General features: G+C 50.4%; 6 protein-coding genes across 6 annotated transcripts; 1 reads left to right on the top strand and 5 right to left on the bottom strand.

Annotated features, from left to right (window-relative positions):
• Positions 1-49: 49 nt before the first annotated feature.
• Positions 50-499, bottom strand: BDW70DRAFT_129026 (uncharacterized protein). Its single transcript, XM_073735539.1, has 2 exons — positions 188-499; positions 50-116 (listed from the first exon to the last, which is right to left on the bottom strand). The coding sequence occupies exon 1, from the start codon at positions 486-488 to the stop codon at positions 273-275; it is 216 nt and encodes a 71-aa protein (XP_073599692.1). The 5' UTR covers positions 489-499; the 3' UTR covers positions 50-116; positions 188-272.
• A 287-nt stretch (positions 500-786) lies between these two features.
• On the bottom strand, positions 787-6,929 carry BDW70DRAFT_156545 (Mak10 subunit, NatC N-terminal acetyltransferase-domain-containing protein; the record flags this gene model as incomplete). Its single annotated transcript, XM_073740205.1, has 13 exons — positions 787-1,756; positions 1,822-1,912; positions 1,966-2,100; positions 2,156-2,415; positions 2,470-3,107; positions 4,292-5,170; positions 5,219-5,317; positions 5,366-5,623; positions 5,670-6,125; positions 6,188-6,424; positions 6,498-6,635; positions 6,717-6,784; positions 6,860-6,929. 13 exons carry the CDS (start codon positions 6,927-6,929, stop codon positions 787-789), a joined length of 4,299 nt encoding a protein of 1,432 aa, XP_073599691.1.
• A 239-nt stretch (positions 6,930-7,168) lies between these two features.
• On the bottom strand, positions 7,169-7,782 carry BDW70DRAFT_129021 (ATP synthase subunit epsilon family protein). Its single transcript, XM_073735538.1, has 3 exons — positions 7,706-7,782; positions 7,518-7,632; positions 7,169-7,448 (listed from the first exon to the last, which is right to left on the bottom strand). The coding sequence occupies exons 1-3, from the start codon at positions 7,735-7,737 to the stop codon at positions 7,371-7,373; spliced, it is 225 nt and encodes a 74-aa protein (XP_073599690.1). The 5' UTR covers positions 7,738-7,782; the 3' UTR covers positions 7,169-7,370.
• A 2,294-nt stretch (positions 7,783-10,076) lies between these two features.
• On the top strand, positions 10,077-12,034 carry hsp60 (chaperone ATPase HSP60; the record flags this gene model as incomplete). The annotated part of the gene is made up of 3 exons (XM_073740204.1): positions 10,077-10,187; positions 10,290-10,431; positions 10,521-12,034. The coding sequence occupies 3 exons, from the start codon at positions 10,077-10,079 to the stop codon at positions 12,032-12,034; spliced, it is 1,767 nt and encodes a 588-aa protein (XP_073599689.1).
• A 402-nt stretch (positions 12,035-12,436) lies between these two features.
• BDW70DRAFT_94433 (uncharacterized protein) lies at positions 12,437-16,756 on the bottom strand. Its single transcript, XM_073745241.1, has 11 exons — positions 16,685-16,756; positions 16,408-16,618; positions 15,235-16,355; positions 14,972-15,178; positions 14,746-14,902; positions 14,684-14,692; positions 14,007-14,630; positions 13,579-13,947; positions 13,364-13,491; positions 13,190-13,293; positions 12,437-13,117 (listed from the first exon to the last, which is right to left on the bottom strand). The coding sequence occupies exons 1-11, from the start codon at positions 16,711-16,713 to the stop codon at positions 12,606-12,608; spliced, it is 3,471 nt and encodes a 1,156-aa protein (XP_073599688.1). The 5' UTR covers positions 16,714-16,756; the 3' UTR covers positions 12,437-12,605.
• Positions 16,757-17,133: 377 nt separating this feature from the next.
• Positions 17,134-19,097, bottom strand: BDW70DRAFT_129016 (putative mitochondrial carrier protein). The gene is made up of 2 exons (XM_073735537.1): positions 18,732-19,097; positions 17,134-18,658 (listed from the first exon to the last, which is right to left on the bottom strand). Exons 1-2 carry the CDS (start codon positions 18,970-18,972, stop codon positions 17,499-17,501), a joined length of 1,401 nt encoding a protein of 466 aa, XP_073599687.1. The 5' UTR covers positions 18,973-19,097; the 3' UTR covers positions 17,134-17,498.
• Positions 19,098-19,107: the final 10 nt, after the last annotated feature.

The following is a 19,107-nucleotide window of genomic DNA, read 5'->3' as shown; positions in this document are numbered from 1 at the left end:
GTGTCTGGGTACGAAGTGGTGCCATGGGACCGAGGTTTCGATAAGTCATGCGTTAAGAAGTAAGGATCGAGCGATCAGGACGATTTGTCCAGGTAGCGAAATTATGTATATAAGTCCTATTCAGAGATTTATGCGCAATTGGGATGAGAACAATGAATATATATAATGATGGTGGCTCCTGTTCTACCTGGTTCTTTCTAAGTTTCACCCGCTACCAATTCTGGCAAAGTGAGAATGCGAACGTGCTGCAGATCGGTAGCGTCCCCAAATTGCTATACAAGCTGTGCAAGCAATAAGTCATCAGCTGTAATGTTCACTGCCGGTCTATACAAGAACCATATACACTCATGAACTTTCCTGTATACAGGGAGTAGTAGGTTGTACTGCTCAGCAAGCAGAAAAGATGTAACATACAAACAAAGCAAACTGACCAAGCACAGCAATTGGACGATCGAAAGAAACCGCAAGTTCCAGAAACATCCAGGCATAAAGCTAAATCACGCAGGGGCCCCCGGAGTTACGACGGGGATGGCCGATGTCACCCGAATCAGGCAATGCAGGCAGTCCGGGCTCGGCCGAAGCGGGTGTTGTTCGGGCTACAAGCGAGTCAGAAAAACGACTGGACGATCTCCTGACTCCCTGAGCTGACTTTTATAAAGAACCCCTCCTTTCTTCTTTCTTCAGCTCCTCTCTCCTCTGCAGCTGCTGCTCACGGCAAGTGATATACATTATGTGTTGATCCTAACATGGCCAGGATAGTTACATGCCATTCATATCCATTCATATTCATGAGTTTCCAAGATTCATATTAGGAAACAGCATTACCCCGGACACTTGGTTGAGAATATCGCCAATCTGACCGTCTTCCAACGAGATGCCGCTGTATGAATCTGTGCAAGGCGGCACGCAGGAGGCCGCGAGAGTGGCATATTCTGCCGACGACAGAAACTGCGTCGTGGTGGGAATGTCTGCACTCGGGGCGGCGCTCTCGTCCTTCATGGACGCCTCACTTTGCGTCTTCCCGTGACTCTTCCCAGCGCTAAAGGCAGAGTTTACTGCGCGGAGTGCCTCGAGCGAGGATGAGAGGTGTTTGGCCGTGTCCGTCCGCGTAGTGGGGTTTACTGTCCCGTCGGAGTATACATGATCTTCAAGGACTTTCTCAAGTCGCCGAAGTAAGTCGTGAGTCCGCGGCAGTACTTGGTCGTTAGTATTAGCAATCAGGAGAAAGGCCGACGCGATGGTTCGCTGAACGCTGATCCATGTGCGCGATGCATACGGGCTGATCGTGTGCAAGTCGATGAACGCTTCAACCGTCCGTAATAGATTTATCAAGCAGTCATGCCGCATGTTCTTGCGATCCTCGGCAGACATAATTGCGTCCGGATCCAACGATGGGCGGCATAATAGAGAGATATAGTACGAAGAGTGAAGCCTTAACTCCGCCCATTCAATGCTGTCCGCCAACTTGGTGCAACGCCCCCGGTCCCGCAGGTGCGCAGCAGCCTCCCCCAGAATATCGCGGATTCGTTGCACGTACATGCCAATCTCTTTTGGCTGCAGGTAGGACTGCTTCGTCATCATCAAAACACGCAGCGTCTCAAGCACAACGCCCAAGATGCGAGAAAGTGTTTCGAAATAAGACCGATGACCGGGCATTGATTTACGGTGATATGGAATATCTGGCTGGCTGATCATTGTGATCGAAGGTCGATCATAGGCCAAGGAGAAATGACTATTTTGAAATGCCATGGCCCACCTGTTCGAGCAAAAGACCGTCGTCAGTATGTAGTCGCCCATGGACACAAGAAACCTGGTACGTACCACACCCGCCTGCGGGCTTCTTGCAGGGCTGCCGGATAACCGGGCGCCTCGGCATGGAGCCCAAGGACCATGCACATACGTTCTGTCATCCCTATCACAAGGTCGTCAGCTTTTGTGGGACAAGTGCTACAGGCAATCACACACCTAGCAGCGTATACGAAGCACCGGCGTTCATATTATAGGACAGGACACTGCTGATAATCAACAGTATTTGGATAACTTCCACCGTGGGCTGCGATACATAATTCAGTATGCGCAGACACTGGTATGAGCAGGAAACTAAGGACCGTTAACGCCAAATGACCACGACAAGTTCCCTATAGGGACAGCTCACTATAGATCCAGGACGTCATCTCTCTTTGGATTCCCGGCAGGTCACATAGCTGACATCCTGACGCGAAAACTGCGAAACAGAGGCTCAAAAAGGCAATACTCATGCCAAAAGGCTTCAACAGGCCATCCCCGTCCGGCTTATAGACCCCGCCTGCCCGTCGCCGACCCTCCAGCAACCGTTTCAACTCGTTCTCGAACCGATCGATATCTGGAAGGACTGGATATAACACAGCTGCGATGCTCTTGTAAAAACCGAAAAACCTGCAGGAGTTAAGACAAAAGACTGGCCAACACGTTGAGTGGGCTTCCACTCACTTTAAGCATTGATTGTCATCGGGAAGCACGTCACATACGCCTCCGATGTTAAAATGGAGCGGATCCGACGACCAGAGGTCAAGGAAAGGATATCCACTGTTATCATTTTCCAAGGCTAATTCTGCGAGCAAATCGCCCTTCGGCAGCGCCTGCGCCGCGCCTACAGAACTTTTCGTTTTGTCCAGAATATCATGCAACGCAGAGCGATTCCCTATATGCACCGATCCTGTTTTCAATGTGGTTGATCCATATATGTTGCCCTGCTGCGACGGTGACCGAACTAATCCTCCGCCAGACACGTCGGATAGTGGATTGCTTAGTCTCTGCCGCGGCGGTGGGCGCGAATGTGCCTGAACGATTGATTTCATGCTCTCAATGACCTGCGCCATCTCCTGCATCTTGCTATTCAGTTCCTCCCACTCGTTGGGTGAAATTGTGATTGTATCCAACGAGGGATCGTCCACACTAGAATCGCCGGCGTAGAGGACATCTCGGTTTATCGTAGGATAGGTTGGTGAAATATGAACCTGGGGCGCGCTATTTAGAGCCGCTGCGACTGCGAAGCTTTCAGGAGCAATTAATGGCCGAGGAGGAATCAAGGTAGGCGGAGGGCGGCCGTAGGTGCAGTTGAAACCGCGCTTGAGACAGTTACTACATGGTGCGTTTCGGTCGCAACGGACTTTGCTTGCACGACATTGATGACACGTTTTGCACTCGCGAGGTCGCCGCCGGATAGGATAGACTGGCATCGCAGGTCGCTGGTCTTCCCAGTCAGCCTGAATGGGAAGCGGAGGCGAGCGCTGCACGAGAGGGGAAGGAAGGTGGGAGGAAAGCCGAACTGTCTAGCCACGCGAGGAGCGTGTCACAAACATCAGATTTGAAGCGCAGCAGGCGGTGCAACAAGAAACTCTAGTATGTATAAATAACGGGAACAGCTCAAGCAGCCGTCTTGCTCTAGCGATGGAGATACGGTAGGTTAAGCGGAGTATCGTCGCAAATCGAGAGATGGCAGCAGCCAGCTAGGTCGCGGTTGCGGGGGAGTAACGGGATTGATTCAATTCAGTTCGCTAATAATGCCATGGAGGAATACGGAGCACTGCAGAACCTGACAAAAGACAGATATCAGCGGGAAACTGCAGTCGACTGAATCACAGGGAGGAGTAGGTACCTTTAGCTTGGGTCGCCTTTACCAGAAGTATTATGTTACCCACCAGAGAATGCAAGAGAAGCTGCTGGCTGGCGGCTTGCGTTGCCGTGCTTGTGGAATTCCAGTAGCGTCTGTGCTCAGCGGCGATTGCCAAGACTGCAGCTCCCCCGAAACGGAGTCGCTAGTGATATGGACGATGACACAATTATTGACCTAGGTATAAACAGTGATATTTGAGATTGAAGCCTGATTAGTCGTGCATTCGTCGATGCTATTGTTGTTGTCAGGTGGTGAAGTCATTGCAGAAGTGGAGTGTGTGAATGTGGTTCGCCCAGCCGATCACTGTCTCGACGCCAACCCCGTCTGGCCCAGTAAGCTGTCTTCGCCGAACTATACCTGTCAATTATCGCCTGTGGCCAAAAAAATATTCATCCATGCAGGTTCTATAATCTCGTATCTAGTGCATATAATATTCGTCGTCATTATTTAATAGATAATCCTGCCTGAACATCCTATCCCCGCCATCTATCAATCATTTTGTGACTGTTCATCTCACAGCTCAGAAATAGGCCGGAAATCATTTCCGCCCGAATCAGTTGTATGTTTAGTACTTGAAAGAAAGGTATCTCGCATGACTCATGACTTTGCAGTTGTACTGGGAGATTATCTCTGTACCTGTGAAACCTGCGGAACGGCCCACCAGTCATGCCAACGAGCCTTGGAGCCAGCCTCGGGAATGTTGACTCGAAGACCGAGTGACTCTGCATCGCCAGTGGTGTTATTGGCAATCGCTTTCTTCACAGTCTCAATAGCAATGCTAGCGCCAATGCACGCTCGCATTGTATCCTTCACGTCGCGTTTCCAGTCCTCTTCGAGAGCAGGCGCTTCCGGTTTCTCGCCATTGAAACTGTCGAACGGGCCATTGGCGAGTGTCCCTTCCCAGGCCTTTCGAGCTTCCCCGATGGCCTTGGTAGCGCGCTCCATGACAATCTCGTCGCTGTCACCCTGTAATGTAGCTTCGCGATGATATTCTTCATAGGGCACGAGTTCGGGGAGCGTGATTTGAAGAAAGGGCTTCATACGAAGCTCGTAACGGAATTGGTTGTTGGAGTAGGCGTTAGGCGCCGAGGCAGTGGGTAAGATTCTATGGCGGGATAAAAGGACGTAGAGGGCGTGCAGGGCTATTGCGAAGGCGTCGATGGCGACGATCTGCGTCGTTAGTCGGTCGAAGAGGAGGAATGATGATCGGAGGGTGGCGTGTTGGTTGGGCGAGCGTCGGTTCCGCTGGACGGCCGCGAGGATGAATGTTCGGATTCGATCAAGATGACCGAGATGGGTCGAGCAGATGTGCGATAAATACCAGTACATTCCGGGGAGCTCTTCTGGACCGTATATGGACAGCTCGAACCCGAGTTGAAGAATTAGTCGGAATTGGATCAGCTTCTGGTGGTAGGCCCAGCTGCTAAGAGGGTACGAGTATGTAGTGTCTCCATTTGGAAGTGATAATGGCGGTTCTTCGCTCAGCGTCCGAAGCTGTTCGTCAAGATCTTCGGCCTATAAAAAGTCAATTGAGTTCATAGTTTCCAGTGTTAGAAGACGAACCTCCATTTGCAAATTGTCCCAATCGGCGAGAGTGTGACAGACGGTGCGGCGGATACGGCAGCGATTCAAACATGCACTTCGGAATGTATCCACGAATGGCTGCCCCTTTAATTAGCACTGATAGTCAAACTGAGTGATCGTGCGTACCTGAGAAAAGCGTCTAACGAAGCCGTCCATCAATTGAGCGATCTGAAAGCGGGGGTCTGAAGGAACTTCGGTTTCGTCAAGGCTTGCCTCGAGCAGTATACTGGAAGGGAGAACAAGCGCCGCCAGTTCGTCGTAAAGAAACTGCTTAACTGGGACAGACCCAAGGACGGCAGATTGGTTCATAATGATAGACTGAACAAGGGATCGAATGTACACTGATGGCTGAGGTTTACGGGAGAGAAGAGTCCAAATGGCCACCTAAACGATTAGGAACAGCAGCAGCCAGACGCAAAGGAAGACTTACTTTCAGATTGTATGGCCCTCTATAGTCAAGAATTTGATTGAGGTGGATTCCGTCCTGGCACAGCCGTTCGAGATGCGCCAGCGCATCCTCAAAGCTGATTTTTACCACTGGCCTAGGGGGGACGGTGCTAGCCAATCTTCTCTGTATCTTCCAGCTAAAGGATTCAGGCACTGGTTGACTTATTTGGGCTGACTCTTTCAGAGCAGGTATAATAGACAAACAAGACGCCAGCTTGTCCACGGACCTGGTCTCCAGAATATTGATATCCTGCTGCAGGCCCAGAAGGAACTCTTGTCGAAATAATAATCGATATTTTATTGCACTTTTCGCAGCAGCGTCAATGGATTCCTGCTCATCGATCCAGGAAATCGCGCGGTTCAAAAGCCTGGGGAAATGCTCGTATTCAAAATGTGATAGTAATGTCCGATTATAGAGTTGGGTGCTAAAGTCCTCTTCCTATGTGAAGTACAATAGACGTCAGTAACACGCTTCAGCCGTTAGTAGATATAGTGACTGACCTCATAATAGAACTCCGAAGTCACTCGCGCGTGGACAAAGTCGCAGCACTTGACCAAGGCAAGACAGTACGGTCGCAGCACGATATGGACCAGATCTGGTTGTCCCCTGCCCACAGAAAGCCCCTCACATCCAAAATGGGCATCTTCAATGTTCTTCGGTATAGGCCATAAAAGCTTGTCAAGGTAGAGCGAGGTGAAGAGAGTCTGTGAAAGAGGATGACCCATATGCCATGCCATCTGCCATCCAACAGAGTTCATTAGCAGTTTCCTGTACAGACGGCAGCCCATATGTCGAATGCATTCAACGTACCTCATGGCAAAGCAATTCATCCATAATCCATACTACTTCCTCCGGGGTAAGCTCGCGCAAGATGTCGTAGTCGTCCTCCAACCCCTGTCCTTTCTCTTCGGGGCCGAGGTATCCGCTGTCCATCTTGGGATCCATGATCTAAATGTGCGACAAGTCTATTAGCTGAACGTTCACTTCTATGGTAGATGCCATGCGCAGCAGCTAGATGACAGCACCTACTTCCAGCGCACCCACGGCCTCGAAAAGCGTAAAGCGTTCATCTTTGACGAGTTGACCGGTCTTTAATTCTGGAGGAGAATGTATGTTAGCCAAGCTCTATTCCGGCCTAATTGATGTAGAAACAGCTCCGGCGGCAGTCTTACTTGATGCAGCTTGCGTAAACTCCTCTGTAATGTCGCGTGGAACAACGGACTGCGAAACGATTCGCGTCATTGAAGCTCGGATCTGGTTGTTTGATAGCATAAGGAAAAGTGGTCATTCGCAGCCTGCTGCTCCATCTACCAATTACAAGGAAGAGCGGCGTCGCTTTAAAGAAGGTGAGGGACAAAAGTTGATGAGGGGATGCGGCGGAGAGTGGAGGTGTCCGGGCGGCCTGCGAAAACCTCCCGAGCAGCGAGAAACTTGAAAGCGGGCAGTGGTTTACAAATGTCTAACATCTACGTACCACAAGCTCTGAGATAAACCGAGAACGTGACTCTATAATCCGGAGTTGAAGACAGGAGGGAACAACCCTTCTATTGATAACTTATCGACAAGCCATATCGTTACAAAGATTCTGTCCTCCCTGCTTCCGGCTTCTCATCTCCCCCTAGATATGTTCCAACGTCCTAAAATACAACCATTCACCGCGCGTTTAGGGGTTTATAAGAAAGCCTATTTCTTCTCGGCCTGAGCAGCGATAGCCTGATCGTTGGCCTCGGCAAGGTTCTTGACTTCACCCTGCTTGCCGTTCTGTTTCCGAAGCCGGTTAGTTATTGTCTCCTGGAAATCGCACCAGGTGCATTGGAAGAGTATACGAACCTCCCACTTGGCGAAACGCAAGTCCATGTTTCCGCGGCGCTCGGCGGCGAGACGAGGACCGTCCTGGAGGGAGCGGCGGACCGCGCGAGCAGCGACAGCCAGGTAGCGGTTGTAGCTAAAAGGTTCAGGCGATGTCAGCGACATTCCAGCGAATCAATATGGCGGACAGATTGCAATGGGTATCATACGTCAGACCAGCGGATTTCCAGGCGAAGACCATCTTGACTATGTGAGAAGGATGGAGGTTTCAATGTGCAAGGGAACAATCGGGATGTGATGCTTTGCTGAGCGTCGAGTTCGGAGGATCGGGATCTTAGTCATGTGATACACGTGACGAGCAACGTCTACCAATCAGTCTTTTAGGATATACTTCGACCTGGCTACAAAAGAAATTCGAGTATGACATCGCTCGGTAAACCTATTTTCCAGTATTAATTGTTTGGGTTATAATTAGCGTCTATCATCTAGTATGGTAAGCTACAGACTATTGGGAGCAAAGATTGCGTAAGGTTACCATCTCATATCAGATCTGAATGGATTTGCGCTTGGAAAACTATATAACTGTAGGTATGAACTTAGCTTTCTCGTTAACTTTCCAACAGCCTACTGCTTTACTACCTGTATTCCAGTTGTTGCAGTGTTAGTAGCGTACTGTAACGGTTGTCAGAGCCCGCTGGAGATGTTGGCATACTCTTCCAAGACAAATCTCCTTCCTTCCTATCGTTCTCAGTTCTCTTCAATTCTCATTACAAGACTCTTGTACTCAGATCCGCTGAGTGCAACCCTCTTCGTCACCTTTCAGTCCCATCATTCATCACTCTTATCTGAATCCATTGGTTTTAGCGCCTCCGTAAATACCGTACTGAGATAAACAACATATGTTATGGAATCGGTAAACAACTTTTCCCAGAATCATACCTTATTCCAAAACTCACTCACCAAATAATATCGCTCATCATAGATAACTTGGACGAGTTTTTTCTTCTGACTGTACAGTCAGTATACAGGGCGAAGTTAATTCAGATGCCATGGGAAGAGTACGCCAGAACTTTTAGGCCACATTACACCGACGGGGCTATCGTCCAGCATTTGGCAAATATTCGCTCGCGTCGTGTCAAAGCTGAGAAAGAAGTTCCGGCTCCACGAAGAAAGGAACGAACAGCAGTTATGCAAGAAAATGCAAGGACAACAAAAGACAGTTACTACAGAGATAGAACCCAGTTGGACGAGGGGTCAGGACAGCTCAAACAGCGAATCGGTGGAGTGCAGAACCTCAGCACGACGATGTCGGCCAGAAGAGATGTTCCCGACTCAACATCAAGAGACTTCGTATTCATGATGACTCTGATGGTGATCTATCGGAAGTAGTGGCATCTGGAGCAAGCTTCCTTTGATTGCTAAATGACAAACAGGAATCACCACGCTATTCCCCACCGCAGCCTCGAAGCAAGATAGTCACCTACAAGTGCGCGAACTCTTTCCTTGTTGGTTTAGCGGATGACGACATGTACAAGACAATCGCAGCAAATAAAAACATCTAAATTCAAGGGAACTCTTCAGAGGCCCAACTTGTGGTGAAAACGAATCACTCGCGAAGCAAGTCATTTGGCTTAAAAACGATGATTCTGAATCAGCTGTACCAGAGACGAGCATATATGAGGGATTTCAGACAAGTCTCGCAGACTAAGCAGTTATCCCCATGTCGATCAACTTCACTTTTGAGCAGCCTAGCGCTGCATACAATGGCATTGATGTGCATACCACGGTTCAGCCCCGAGATACAAGCGGACACTATATACTCACCGGCAACAAAGCCATGGACCTGCCCTTGACTGGGAATGTTCTTGCAGACCCAATTCCTGTAAATGACATCCTCTCATCCTTTCCTGGCCTTCAGTACTGCCAGGATCAATGACTGCAGGACACGCTTGGGAGTTTATCTTATCTGCCGGGCAAATTGGGTTTGTATAGCGGGTACCTACGAAGTAATGCCTGGCATGCTTACGATGACGTTGGACGACAGCGTTTGACAATTTTTACGACCTGGCATTTGAGTTTCGCTGGTTTTGTTTTGCAGCGCATTTGTGCATACGGCAGTTATCAGGAAATACTCCTACTAGATGTCGCTAGGAAGAACGGAGTGCCTATCGAGCCTTGCCCTGGACACCCATTGAAGCCATTGACCCTTATTAAAAACAATCCGAGTTTCTCGACCCCCCAATGGACATAATAGAATAGTTAATAGAGTAGATCGAGGCGGCTGCGAGATCGTTCCGACAACCCGAGGACTTCCCTCGGATACTAGAATCCACGTGACCTTCTAGGAGCTTCTGCCGCCAAGAAATCCGGAGATCGAGAAACGCCTGGAAAATTTTCGAGACTTTGGCTTCATCTCTCACCTCCTTGTTGTCCTCCCTTCTTGTTTACTTCATCCTCTTCATCCTCCTTCTTCCATCCGTTCTGCTCCGGGAGACTTGATCGGACAGATACTTGTGTGCTTGATATCCGCTTTTACCTTGTTTTAATTGCCTTCTCTCCTTCTCCCTCTCCCTATTCAACATGCAGCGAGCTCTTTCTTCGCGGACTTCGCTCCTCTCTGCCGCTTCCAAGCGCGCCGCTTTCACCAAGCCCGCTGGTCTGAACCTTCAGCAGCAGCGATTTGCTCACAAGGTAAGCTGGATACCAATTGCGGTTCAAAGGAGGCCTTGGAGCTTTCGGCCAGCCTTCCGCAGCTCTCCGGATAGATCCAGCAAGTTGCTAACAACTGGGCAGGAACTCAAGTTCGGCGTTGAAGCTCGCGCTCAGCTCCTCAAGGGTGTCGACACCCTTGCGAAGGCTGTCACATCTACTCTTGGTCCCAAGGGTCGCAACGTCTTGATCGAATCCCCCTACGGCTCCCCCAAGATCACCAAGGGTACGTTCGCGCTTTAGTCATCATTATTACCTCCATCCCTTTACACAATCATTGTCAAAAGTTGTCATTACATTCACTAACCTGCTTAGATGGTGTGACTGTTGCCAAGGCCGTCCAGCTCCAGGATAAGTTCGAGAACCTCGGTGCTCGTCTCCTACAGGATGTCGCTTCCAAGACCAACGAACTCGCTGGTGACGGTACGACCACCGCTACCGTTCTCGCCCGCGCTATCTTTTCCGAGACCGTTAAGAACGTTGCTGCTGGCTGCAACCCCATGGATCTGCGCCGCGGTATCCAGGCTGCTGTCGAAGCCGCTGTCGACTACCTCCAGCAGAACAAGCGTGATATCACTACCGGAGAGGAGATTGCTCAGGTCGCTACCATCTCTGCTAACGGTGACACCCACGTCGGCAAGCTTATCTCCACTGCCATGGAGCGTGTCGGCAAGGAGGGTGTTATCACCGTCAAGGAGGGCAAGACCCTTGAGGACGAGCTCGAGGTTACTGAGGGTATGCGTTTCGACCGTGGTTACACCTCCCCCTACTTCATCACCGACGCCAAGGCCCAGAAGGTTGAGTTCGAGAAGCCTCTGATTCTCCTTTCCGAGAAGAAGATCTCTGCTGTTCAGGACATCATCCCTGCGCTTGAGGCTTCCACCACTCTCCGCCGCCCTCTGGTTATTATCGCTGAGGACATTGAGGGTGAGGCTCTTGCCGTCTGCATCCTGAACAAGCTCCGTGGCCAGCTCCAGGTTGCTGCTGTCAAGGCCCCCGGCTTCGGTGACAACCGCAAGAGCATCCTCGGTGACCTCGGTGTCCTCACCAACGGTACCGTCTTCACTGACGAGCTTGACATCAAGCTTGAGAAGCTCACCCCCGACATGCTCGGCTCCACTGGTTCCATCACCATTACCAAGGAGGACACTATCATCCTGAACGGCGAGGGCAGCAAGGACGCCATCGCTCAGCGTTGCGAGCAGATCCGTGGCGTCATGGCTGACCCTACCACCTCCGAGTACGAGAAGGAGAAGCTCCAGGAGCGTCTCGCCAAGCTCTCTGGCGGTGTTGCTGTCATCAAGGTCGGTGGTGCTTCCGAAGTCGAGGTCGGTGAGAAGAAGGACCGTGTCGTTGATGCTCTCAACGCCACCCGTGCGGCCGTTGAGGAGGGCATCCTCCCCGGCGGTGGTACCGCTCTCCTCAAGGCCGCCGCCAATGGCCTCGAGAACGTCAAGCCTGCCAACTTCGACCAGCAGCTCGGTGTCAGCATTGTCAAGAGCGCCATCACCCGCCCTGCCCGCACCATTGTTGAGAACGCCGGCCTCGAGGGCAGCGTCATTGTGGGCAAGCTCACTGATGAGTTCTCCAAGGACTTCAACCGTGGTTTCGACAGCGCCAAGGGCGAATACGTTGACATGATCGCTGCCGGTATCGTCGACCCTCTTAAGGTTGTTCGCACCGCCCTCGTTGATGCTTCCGGTGTCTCTTCCCTGCTCGGTACCACCGAGGTTGCTATTGTTGAGGCTCCCGAAGAGAAGGGCCCTGCTGCCGCTGGCGGCATGGGTGGTATGGGTGGTATGGGCGGCATGGGTGGCGGCATGTTCTAAGCTGCTCAACTCAACCTATCATCTTATATTGTACCCATATTGGTGTTTTTCTAGAAGTTTTCTTTCGAGCGTGTCTTTGCATACAATGGGCATTCATCCATGATATGTTTTGAGATCTCTGTGTACTATTTCCTTATGTCTTTAATGTGTTATATGTCCTTGTGTTACTCATCCTGACTTCACCATCCTCCTACCTACCTATATCCTATACCTCTTGTTATCCCTACTCACTGTTGGTTATCATCTCCACTCTACGTTGTTGGCATAAAAGTCAGGGGAGTATGTATTATATCTTTCACGAATATGACTATGTCATTCAGCCTCTTACCTTTGTAGCCTATCGTAGAACTTTGCAGCATTGTTAGCAGAAGTTATCAACTAACTGCACCTTCTAAAGCACGTAAAGAGCAGCGCAGCACCTATCTTTTTCCTGCTTTCAGGCTCTAGAACAGGAGCGAGTCAACGTCCTGTCAGGCACTCATATTCCTCGGCTATAAACGTTATTTATCCTCCTTAGACTTCTATACCAAAACCATCCCATGCCCTACCGTGCCTATGCAATATGTCTCTCTCACACCATTCCATCCAACGGACCCCTCATCCTATCTACATGACCCCCATGCCCGTTACTAGCAGCATGGCCACTTGCCTCCGAGACCAGCACAGACGGCAATGTCATTCTCTCTCCAGTTCCCTCCGTCCTTCTCCCAACATACCCAGCCCCATTCAGATTACTAGCCGTAGTGCTACTGCTATACCCACCCTTCTCACGCTCATCATCCCTCCTCCAGAAGTCTTCCTCCGTATCACCTCTATATCGCCAAGAGGCAAGATACCGACCAAATCGATCGCCGATCCGCGAGGTCTTACTAGTCTTTGTTGTGGACGCCAGGGAGGATTTTGATCGCCGGGGCGATTTCTGGTCACGCTGATAGGTCTGGTGGAAGAATGCGGCTAGGGGTAGGAAGATAAGATCCTTGCAGAGGCCGAATATGATTTTCTGGAACTTTAGGAGTGTGTCGCGAAGCCGCTCGCTGAAGGCTATGAGGAGGGCAGAGACTATGACGGCTATGGATGTTGGACCTGTGGTTGATTCGTTAGTATGCAGTAGACAGGATTGTAATGTGGTTAAGCGGGAAGTAGGGGATGGCTTACCAGCTATGACAAGCATTGTTTGGAGGGTGAGGTTCGTAGGCTCGCCGCTCCATTCTCGAGCGTTGATGCCAAAGAGAGAGGTAAAGAAGGAGAGCGGGAGGAAGCTGAATAGCGTCTGCATTAGCGGAGGTTGAATGGGTTGAGACGAATTTGGATGGGCGGAGCGTGACTAACATGACTGTGAAAATTGTAAAGACCATGACGGCTCGGGACTGACTCTGCGTCACTTCCGCTTCCCACCGAGCCAACCTGGATTCATCGACATTGGCCTGCTTCTGCTTCAGGTCGAGCAAGTTCTCTACCTGGGCGATGTTAGCCGGAGACGTATCCAAGTAATGTATGCCATGTAGACCCAAAGGTTTGTGACATCTAGGTGAGATGGGACATACAGCCTTCTGCGCGGCAATAGCATTCTCCCTCATCTCCGTAATGTGAGTGCGATATTCATCCAATCTCGCCAGTGAGGCGAGGATAAAGCGCTTCCCGTATCCTCTGTGTTCAAAATACTTAACCATGTCATTTATTGTAGTCGTTTGCTGTTCGAGCAGTTTCATGATTGTTCCCAGCTCATCCACAATATCCCTCAGCTCCAGCATCGAGGAGAGATCGTTACGGTTCTGTTGAGCTACTTCGCGATCCCGTTCTTCGCGCTCAGCGGCTGTCATGATCCGTCCTTCACGTGTCTTGTTGTATTCTGCGGGTCTTGTTACAAAGCCTCGGTTGCGAAATTGTTTGAAGGATCTGGTCGTTAGTTCGGTCTGTTAAATTGTTAGCTCGTTGCGTTTGGTGGTTGTCGCTGGGAGGGCTGGTTACGCACCAGGATACTAATTGACTCTTCGAAGATACGAAGGATCTGGAGATCACTATGTAAGGTCCTATCGAAGAGGACCGTGACAGCGTGCAGCACAATCAGTGCTGCAAGATCACCGGCCGTCTCAAAACGCCTTGCAAGATCCCCGTTGAGTTCATTGTAGATGCTATTAAACAGATTTGTCTGTTCGTAAAACTTTCCCTCCACTGTCGTCGGCTCCTGCTTAGGGAAGAAAGTAACCACCGTTTTCTGATCCACAATCCAGAGCCACAGCTGGTCGACCATAAGCACTTTCCCGTCCACGAACACGGAGCTCTGGGGATCAGATCTGTCGTGTAGCGGAAGCGAATTACCAAGCTCATCAACAAGATTAATTGCTTTCCTAGTGCGCTTCCAGAGCATCTGATCGTCGTCTCGCGCCACTGTTGAGCGCAAATTAGGATACCCAAACTGATCTAGTGTTCGGCGGATGTGGATTGGGGGTTCGCTGCCTAGGTATTTCCATATTAATTTGGATTCGAGGCTAGAACGGGATATGTCGTCTGGTACTGGTCGAGATCTTCCTTGCCGTAACCGTTCTTCTATGACACGCCGTCGTTGTAGGAGATTCCAGTATGTATCCCAATGAAGCTGAATACAATTAACACAGATTAAGAGCAATAAAAGGGAGGTAAGATACATACGTATGGAAGCTGGGGGAGCCGTTAGCGTTCGACATAATACTGTGGTTAGGAGTGAGACTTACATAGAGCGCTAATTGAGGATCATGAGGCTCTGAAGCCTTAATAGGTGGGGAATCCAGCTTAAAATGGATGCAAGCGGGGCGTACATAGCGCGCATGTGGCTCCAAATGGCGAGCTGTTATGAGGTTCGAGTACCAGTTGTCAGGATTAACAAGTTTTCTGAACCTTGAGAATATTGACAGGTTAGTGGATTTCAAGCTAATATTAATCAGCAATTACAATGCCTACAGGTTCTGTTTCGTCTTGCCCTTGCATGTCTTGGACAGAACTGCAGGCACCCAGTCGGTATGTGTGTACGGGACATGGACCCATATCATTTTCTCGGTTCCTGGTTCCGGTCTATCGAACCTGGGGACCATCCGAGGCCGCTCCTCAGGTGTGCGCTCCATAAATGGCACGTTGAGAAACTCTCGATATCTTGACGAGAGACTAGATCTATATGAGAACTGTTAGTCTCGGTCATATATTTGACATGGTGTTGCAACACTAACAAAAGGTTTCTTTGGCTAGGGCTAATAGTGCCCAGATTGTCTGACGCCTCAGTCTCGTCATTCTCGGTACCCTCTTCACCAAAATCTTCATGAGAAATACGACGTTCAGATGCTGAACCCTCTGACTGGATATCAAAATACCCTTCGATAGGTGGCTCGGTCACATGAATCCTGGGAGAGGGCTGCTGTTGGGACGGGTGCTGGGCGAGAAAACTCCTACTCCTCTTCACTGAGGGTCTTGACGGGACGACCTCTAGCGGAATTATATCTGGATCCCGCAAACGAGAGTCAATTTGCGACAGTTCAGCAGGAGCGCTTGTAGGCCTGCTGAAATCACTAGTATCGGAGTCTAGAGTGCCAGAGGACAGTCTAGTAGATGTCTTTAGCCGTTCTTCAAGGCATTTTGTAGGTCCAATCTCCAGGAATTGCTCGAGAGGAGTTTTTGTCGACCATAGTTGTAGGGGAGACTCCCTGCTGACACCTCTTGTAGTGTCTTCGAAAAATCCATTCACATGAACCATGACCTCCTGCTCAACCTGTAGCGGGACGTCAGACATGATAGACAGTTCTAGTGCCGTAGAGATGCTTGACTGAAGGTCCCTGATGAAGTCCATCCTGGCCGTAGCTTCTTGACCTTTGAATAATGCTGTGCCGACATGGTCGGTGGCGAGGGGCAGTTCGCTCTCATGTTCGAACCCTAATAGGCCCGACCGAATGGAGGTGATGGGGACGTGCATGTCAATCGTGCTTCCAGTCTCGGTATCGGTTATCGTGAAGACCGAGTCGACAGTCTCCAAGAAGGTCCATATTTTCATGTCCGCTGAGATCGCCCTAAACTGTCCAGCAAGACGCTGCAACTGCTCATGCCGTGGCTTGAAAGTCTCACGTAACGCCGCCGGTATAGTATGTTTGAGACGTAATAGACGGTGGACACTCCTACCAAACTCGGGCGCTGAGAGGTAGCTTGAGCCATAATGAGGCGTTCCGAAAAAAGCAATCCCATAACAGCTTGAAAAGACTGAATCGAGCGGCGAGGGTGACCGACTAGCTTTGACAAGCGCTGCTGTGGCTACAACTCCGCCGGTGCTGTGGCAGATGAAGAAGATAGGTCGCCTGCGGCTCTGAAAAAGACTAGGATTATTGACTGAATAAAGAACAAGTCTAAAAACGTACCGTTGACTTTCTTGCTTCTTGCAATTTATTCAGCAGCCCTGTCGCTACCGAATCCAGCGTATCCTCTGCACCTAGTTCTCCATGATCGAGAAGTAACACACGCGCATTCGGGATGAACCTGCGAAGTTCTGTCGTCAACCAAGGCGATTGCGTGTCTTCTCCAATCCATGCACTTTCGCGATCGGCCCCTATCGCAGGGATAGCAACAATGCTGTGAATTTATAAGTTTTGACTCCAGAATTGAAGGAAACGGCGGCACGGGAAGGGGGTCACTTACTCCACGTTCGTGATGATATCGCCCGCCATATCATATGGAATTCAGTGCCATTCAGAAAGATGGTAACCGAAAATATCCTCATCAATTCCGCTTAACTGCCTAATATAAAGGTGGCCCCTGATGGAGTGAAAGGAAGTCATCGCCGGACGTCATCTGACACAGTGTTTGAGTCAATACGACGGCAGATGACTCTCTGGGTCTGAATGATCGAGAAGGCTGTGTCAGCATTCTAAAGATTGGCATTCAGCCTCCCGATTTCCGAGGAGGGGAAAGCAGAAGAGCCTTGAATCCTTCGGCCATGGCGAGGAGATCGTCGCGAGCTAAAGATGACCCCGCGCGCAATGGCTGAAGCTCGTCCACTGCCGCAACGGCAAGTGCAAATTAAGGCTGAGCCGCTGTTATATATATACTCTGAGTACTTAATGGCAGAAGAAAATAAATGAAAGGAGTTGACAGTATTTCTACTTCGCAGTGACATTGTTGTAGAAGAATACAAAGTTGAAGGTATGTACTGTACAAAATATGCAGACGCAAGAATTCAAGAACAAAAGTCCCTCCCCGTCTATTTCCACAGACATCTTGAAGAAACAAAGCAGCTCTATATTCCATATAGGATGTGGTATCATCAAAATTACCTTGTGCTCAACAAGCGAACCGGCAAGCTGGCTGGATTCTTGAATCGTATAAATAGCGGAGACTAGTCGCATGAGTAGAGATCGCTCAAAAGTCGAAGAACAGGTTGTGACGAGAGAGACCCGCAGAGTGCAGGTTTCGAATAAGAAAGATTGGAGTCTGAGGTTATAAAGAGCATGAATCAAGAGGCGTCCGAGACATTACCATCGGAAGGAGACTGCCGTCGCTCATTGACATCTCGTGCAAACTTCTTGCCAACCTCGTATGTTGAGATCATGATAGCGCAAGCCGGGGCCACCTTAAGACAACGGGCTACCCAGCCACGGAAAAGACCCGCCGCACCTTCTTCACGGAAGATGTGCAAAAGAAACTTTGGCAGAGAAAGCTGCTCCGGTTGAAGAGGCCCCTTAGGAAGTTTGCTGCCAGCTGCGCTCGGCGCATCATCTCCCATGTGGCGGAACACCTGCTGGCGTGTTTTCCCAACGTCAAATGGTGTCGTCACAAGTGCGGCTAGTGCACCCGATACCGACCCTGCGACAAAGCTATCCAAGAACGTGTTGCCCTCTACATCGGAGGTCCCCAGCTGCGTTGACGATGACACGGTCTGTGGCAGGTTATGCCCTCGTGCCTTCTTCCGAACCTCGATGATTGATTTTTTTACTTCCTCATATCCCCACCAGTAAAGTCCAGAAAACGGCACATCGCGCCACATGGTGAGAGTGAACCCCCGCCACAAGGAGCCGTAACCTTTGGCTTGTGTCATTTGATACAGGCCCTCCAAAGTGGCCTTAAAATGTCCCGCGCCAGTGCCGGGCGTCGCCTGCAGACGCGTCCGGAACATCTCAATCGGACTTATAGCGGTGGCTGCTGCAACTCGCGCAACTGCCCCCGCAACGAAGGGAACGTATGCGCCAGAGATGACGCGCTTGATCGGACTCCTGTCGTCGGTGCGCAACCAGTCGTATCCGGCAAAATAGATGACATTTCCTGGTATCCCCATCATTAACGTCGGACTCAGCCCACGCCAGAGCGTGAGCACGCCCTCATTCCGAGCAATTTTCCGCAGACCATCTAAGGTAGACGTAAACGTCCTGCGTTGGGTTTCCTCCACCGCGCATTCCGCAACTGACTGGGAGGTGGCTCCCAGGGCACTCCCGCTCGGTCCAACCATACATATTTCTGAGTTTTGACCTCCCCAGAAAACTTCTCGGCAGCAAGCAGTGACTCCGAGGTTGGGAGGGGCATTTTTTAGGGTAGGCGTCGTGTGTGACGTAAATGGGGAGGTGTTTTTTATAGGCGACTGAGACTGTAATCGGACGCGAACGACATCTAGGGGAGTCACTAGAACACGGTCAGCTCATCTCCACGAGACATTTATCAAAGTTGCAGGTCGAGACCAGGCGTAATTGCCTACCTAAGAGGCCGGTTAGGACACTGCCACAGGTCGCAGAGACCATTTTCTGAGTAATAGAGACTTCGCCGGCCGGACTAGCCTCTACTGTAGAAACCGACCCTGTCCCAGAAGTAGCCGCCATGTCTGTATCTTCTGCGGCCCAATTCCATGTCTCTGCCGAGTGGCCGTCCGATTCAATCCTGGTCAAATCGTTGGAGCGATATCGGTCCCAGGAAGTACCTTGAGTGCCCGGAGAGGACATTCATTCAACGAGGTCGTTCAGAACCGCCGAGAATCCAAATGGCCGAGTAGAGGTACTAATTTCTATCTTAATACATCCAGCGCATTGGGTAGTTGAGGAAGTAGAGGACAATCAGTGAGTGAGAGACGTAGTGAT

This window comes from Aspergillus foveolatus (assembly GCF_047715535.1).
Source record: "Aspergillus foveolatus strain CBS 279.81 unplaced genomic scaffold BDW70scaffold_5, whole genome shotgun sequence".
Lineage (NCBI taxonomy): Eukaryota > Fungi > Ascomycota > Eurotiomycetes > Eurotiales > Aspergillaceae > Aspergillus > Aspergillus foveolatus.
The sequence above is the reverse complement of the archived record's forward strand: the minus strand, read 5'-3'. Positions and strand labels throughout refer to the sequence as shown.

What these genes read in the sequence shown, in the direction of transcription:
- BDW70DRAFT_129026 (XM_073735539.1), bottom strand. Translation starts at nt 488, where the DNA reads ATGCCTGGATGTTTCTGGAACTTGCGGTTTCTTTCGATCGTCCAATTG.
- BDW70DRAFT_129021 (XM_073735538.1), bottom strand. Translation starts at nt 7,737, where the DNA reads ATGGTCTTCGCCTGGAAATCCGCTGGTCTGAC. An exon ending in TGGAAATCCGCTGGTCTGAC is followed by an intron (nt 7,633 to 7,705) that starts GTATGATACCCA and finishes TGAACCTTTTAG; the next exon opens with CTACAACCGCTACCTGGCTG. An exon ending in TGCGTTTCGCCAAGTGGGAG is followed by an intron (nt 7,449 to 7,517) that starts GTTCGTATACTC and finishes CTTCGGAAACAG; the next exon opens with AACGGCAAGCAGGGTGAAGT.
- BDW70DRAFT_94433 (XM_073745241.1), bottom strand. Translation starts at nt 16,713, where the DNA reads ATGGCGGGCGATATCATCACGAACGTGGA. An exon ending in CTATTGCCGCGCAGAAGGCT is followed by an intron (nt 13,492 to 13,578) that starts GTATGTCCCATC and finishes AACATCGCCCAG; the next exon opens with GTAGAGAACTTGCTCGACCT. An exon ending in TTTACAATTTTCACAGTCAT is followed by an intron (nt 13,294 to 13,363) that starts GTTAGTCACGCT and finishes GACGCTATTCAG; the next exon opens with CTTCCTCCCGCTCTCCTTCT.
- BDW70DRAFT_129016 (XM_073735537.1), bottom strand. Translation starts at nt 18,972, where the DNA reads ATGTCCTCTCCGGGCACTCAAGGTACTTCCTGGGACCGATATCGCTCC. An exon ending in TGTCCTAACCGGCCTCTTAG is followed by an intron (nt 18,659 to 18,731) that starts GTAGGCAATTAC and finishes ACCGTGTTCTAG; the next exon opens with TGACTCCCCTAGATGTCGTT.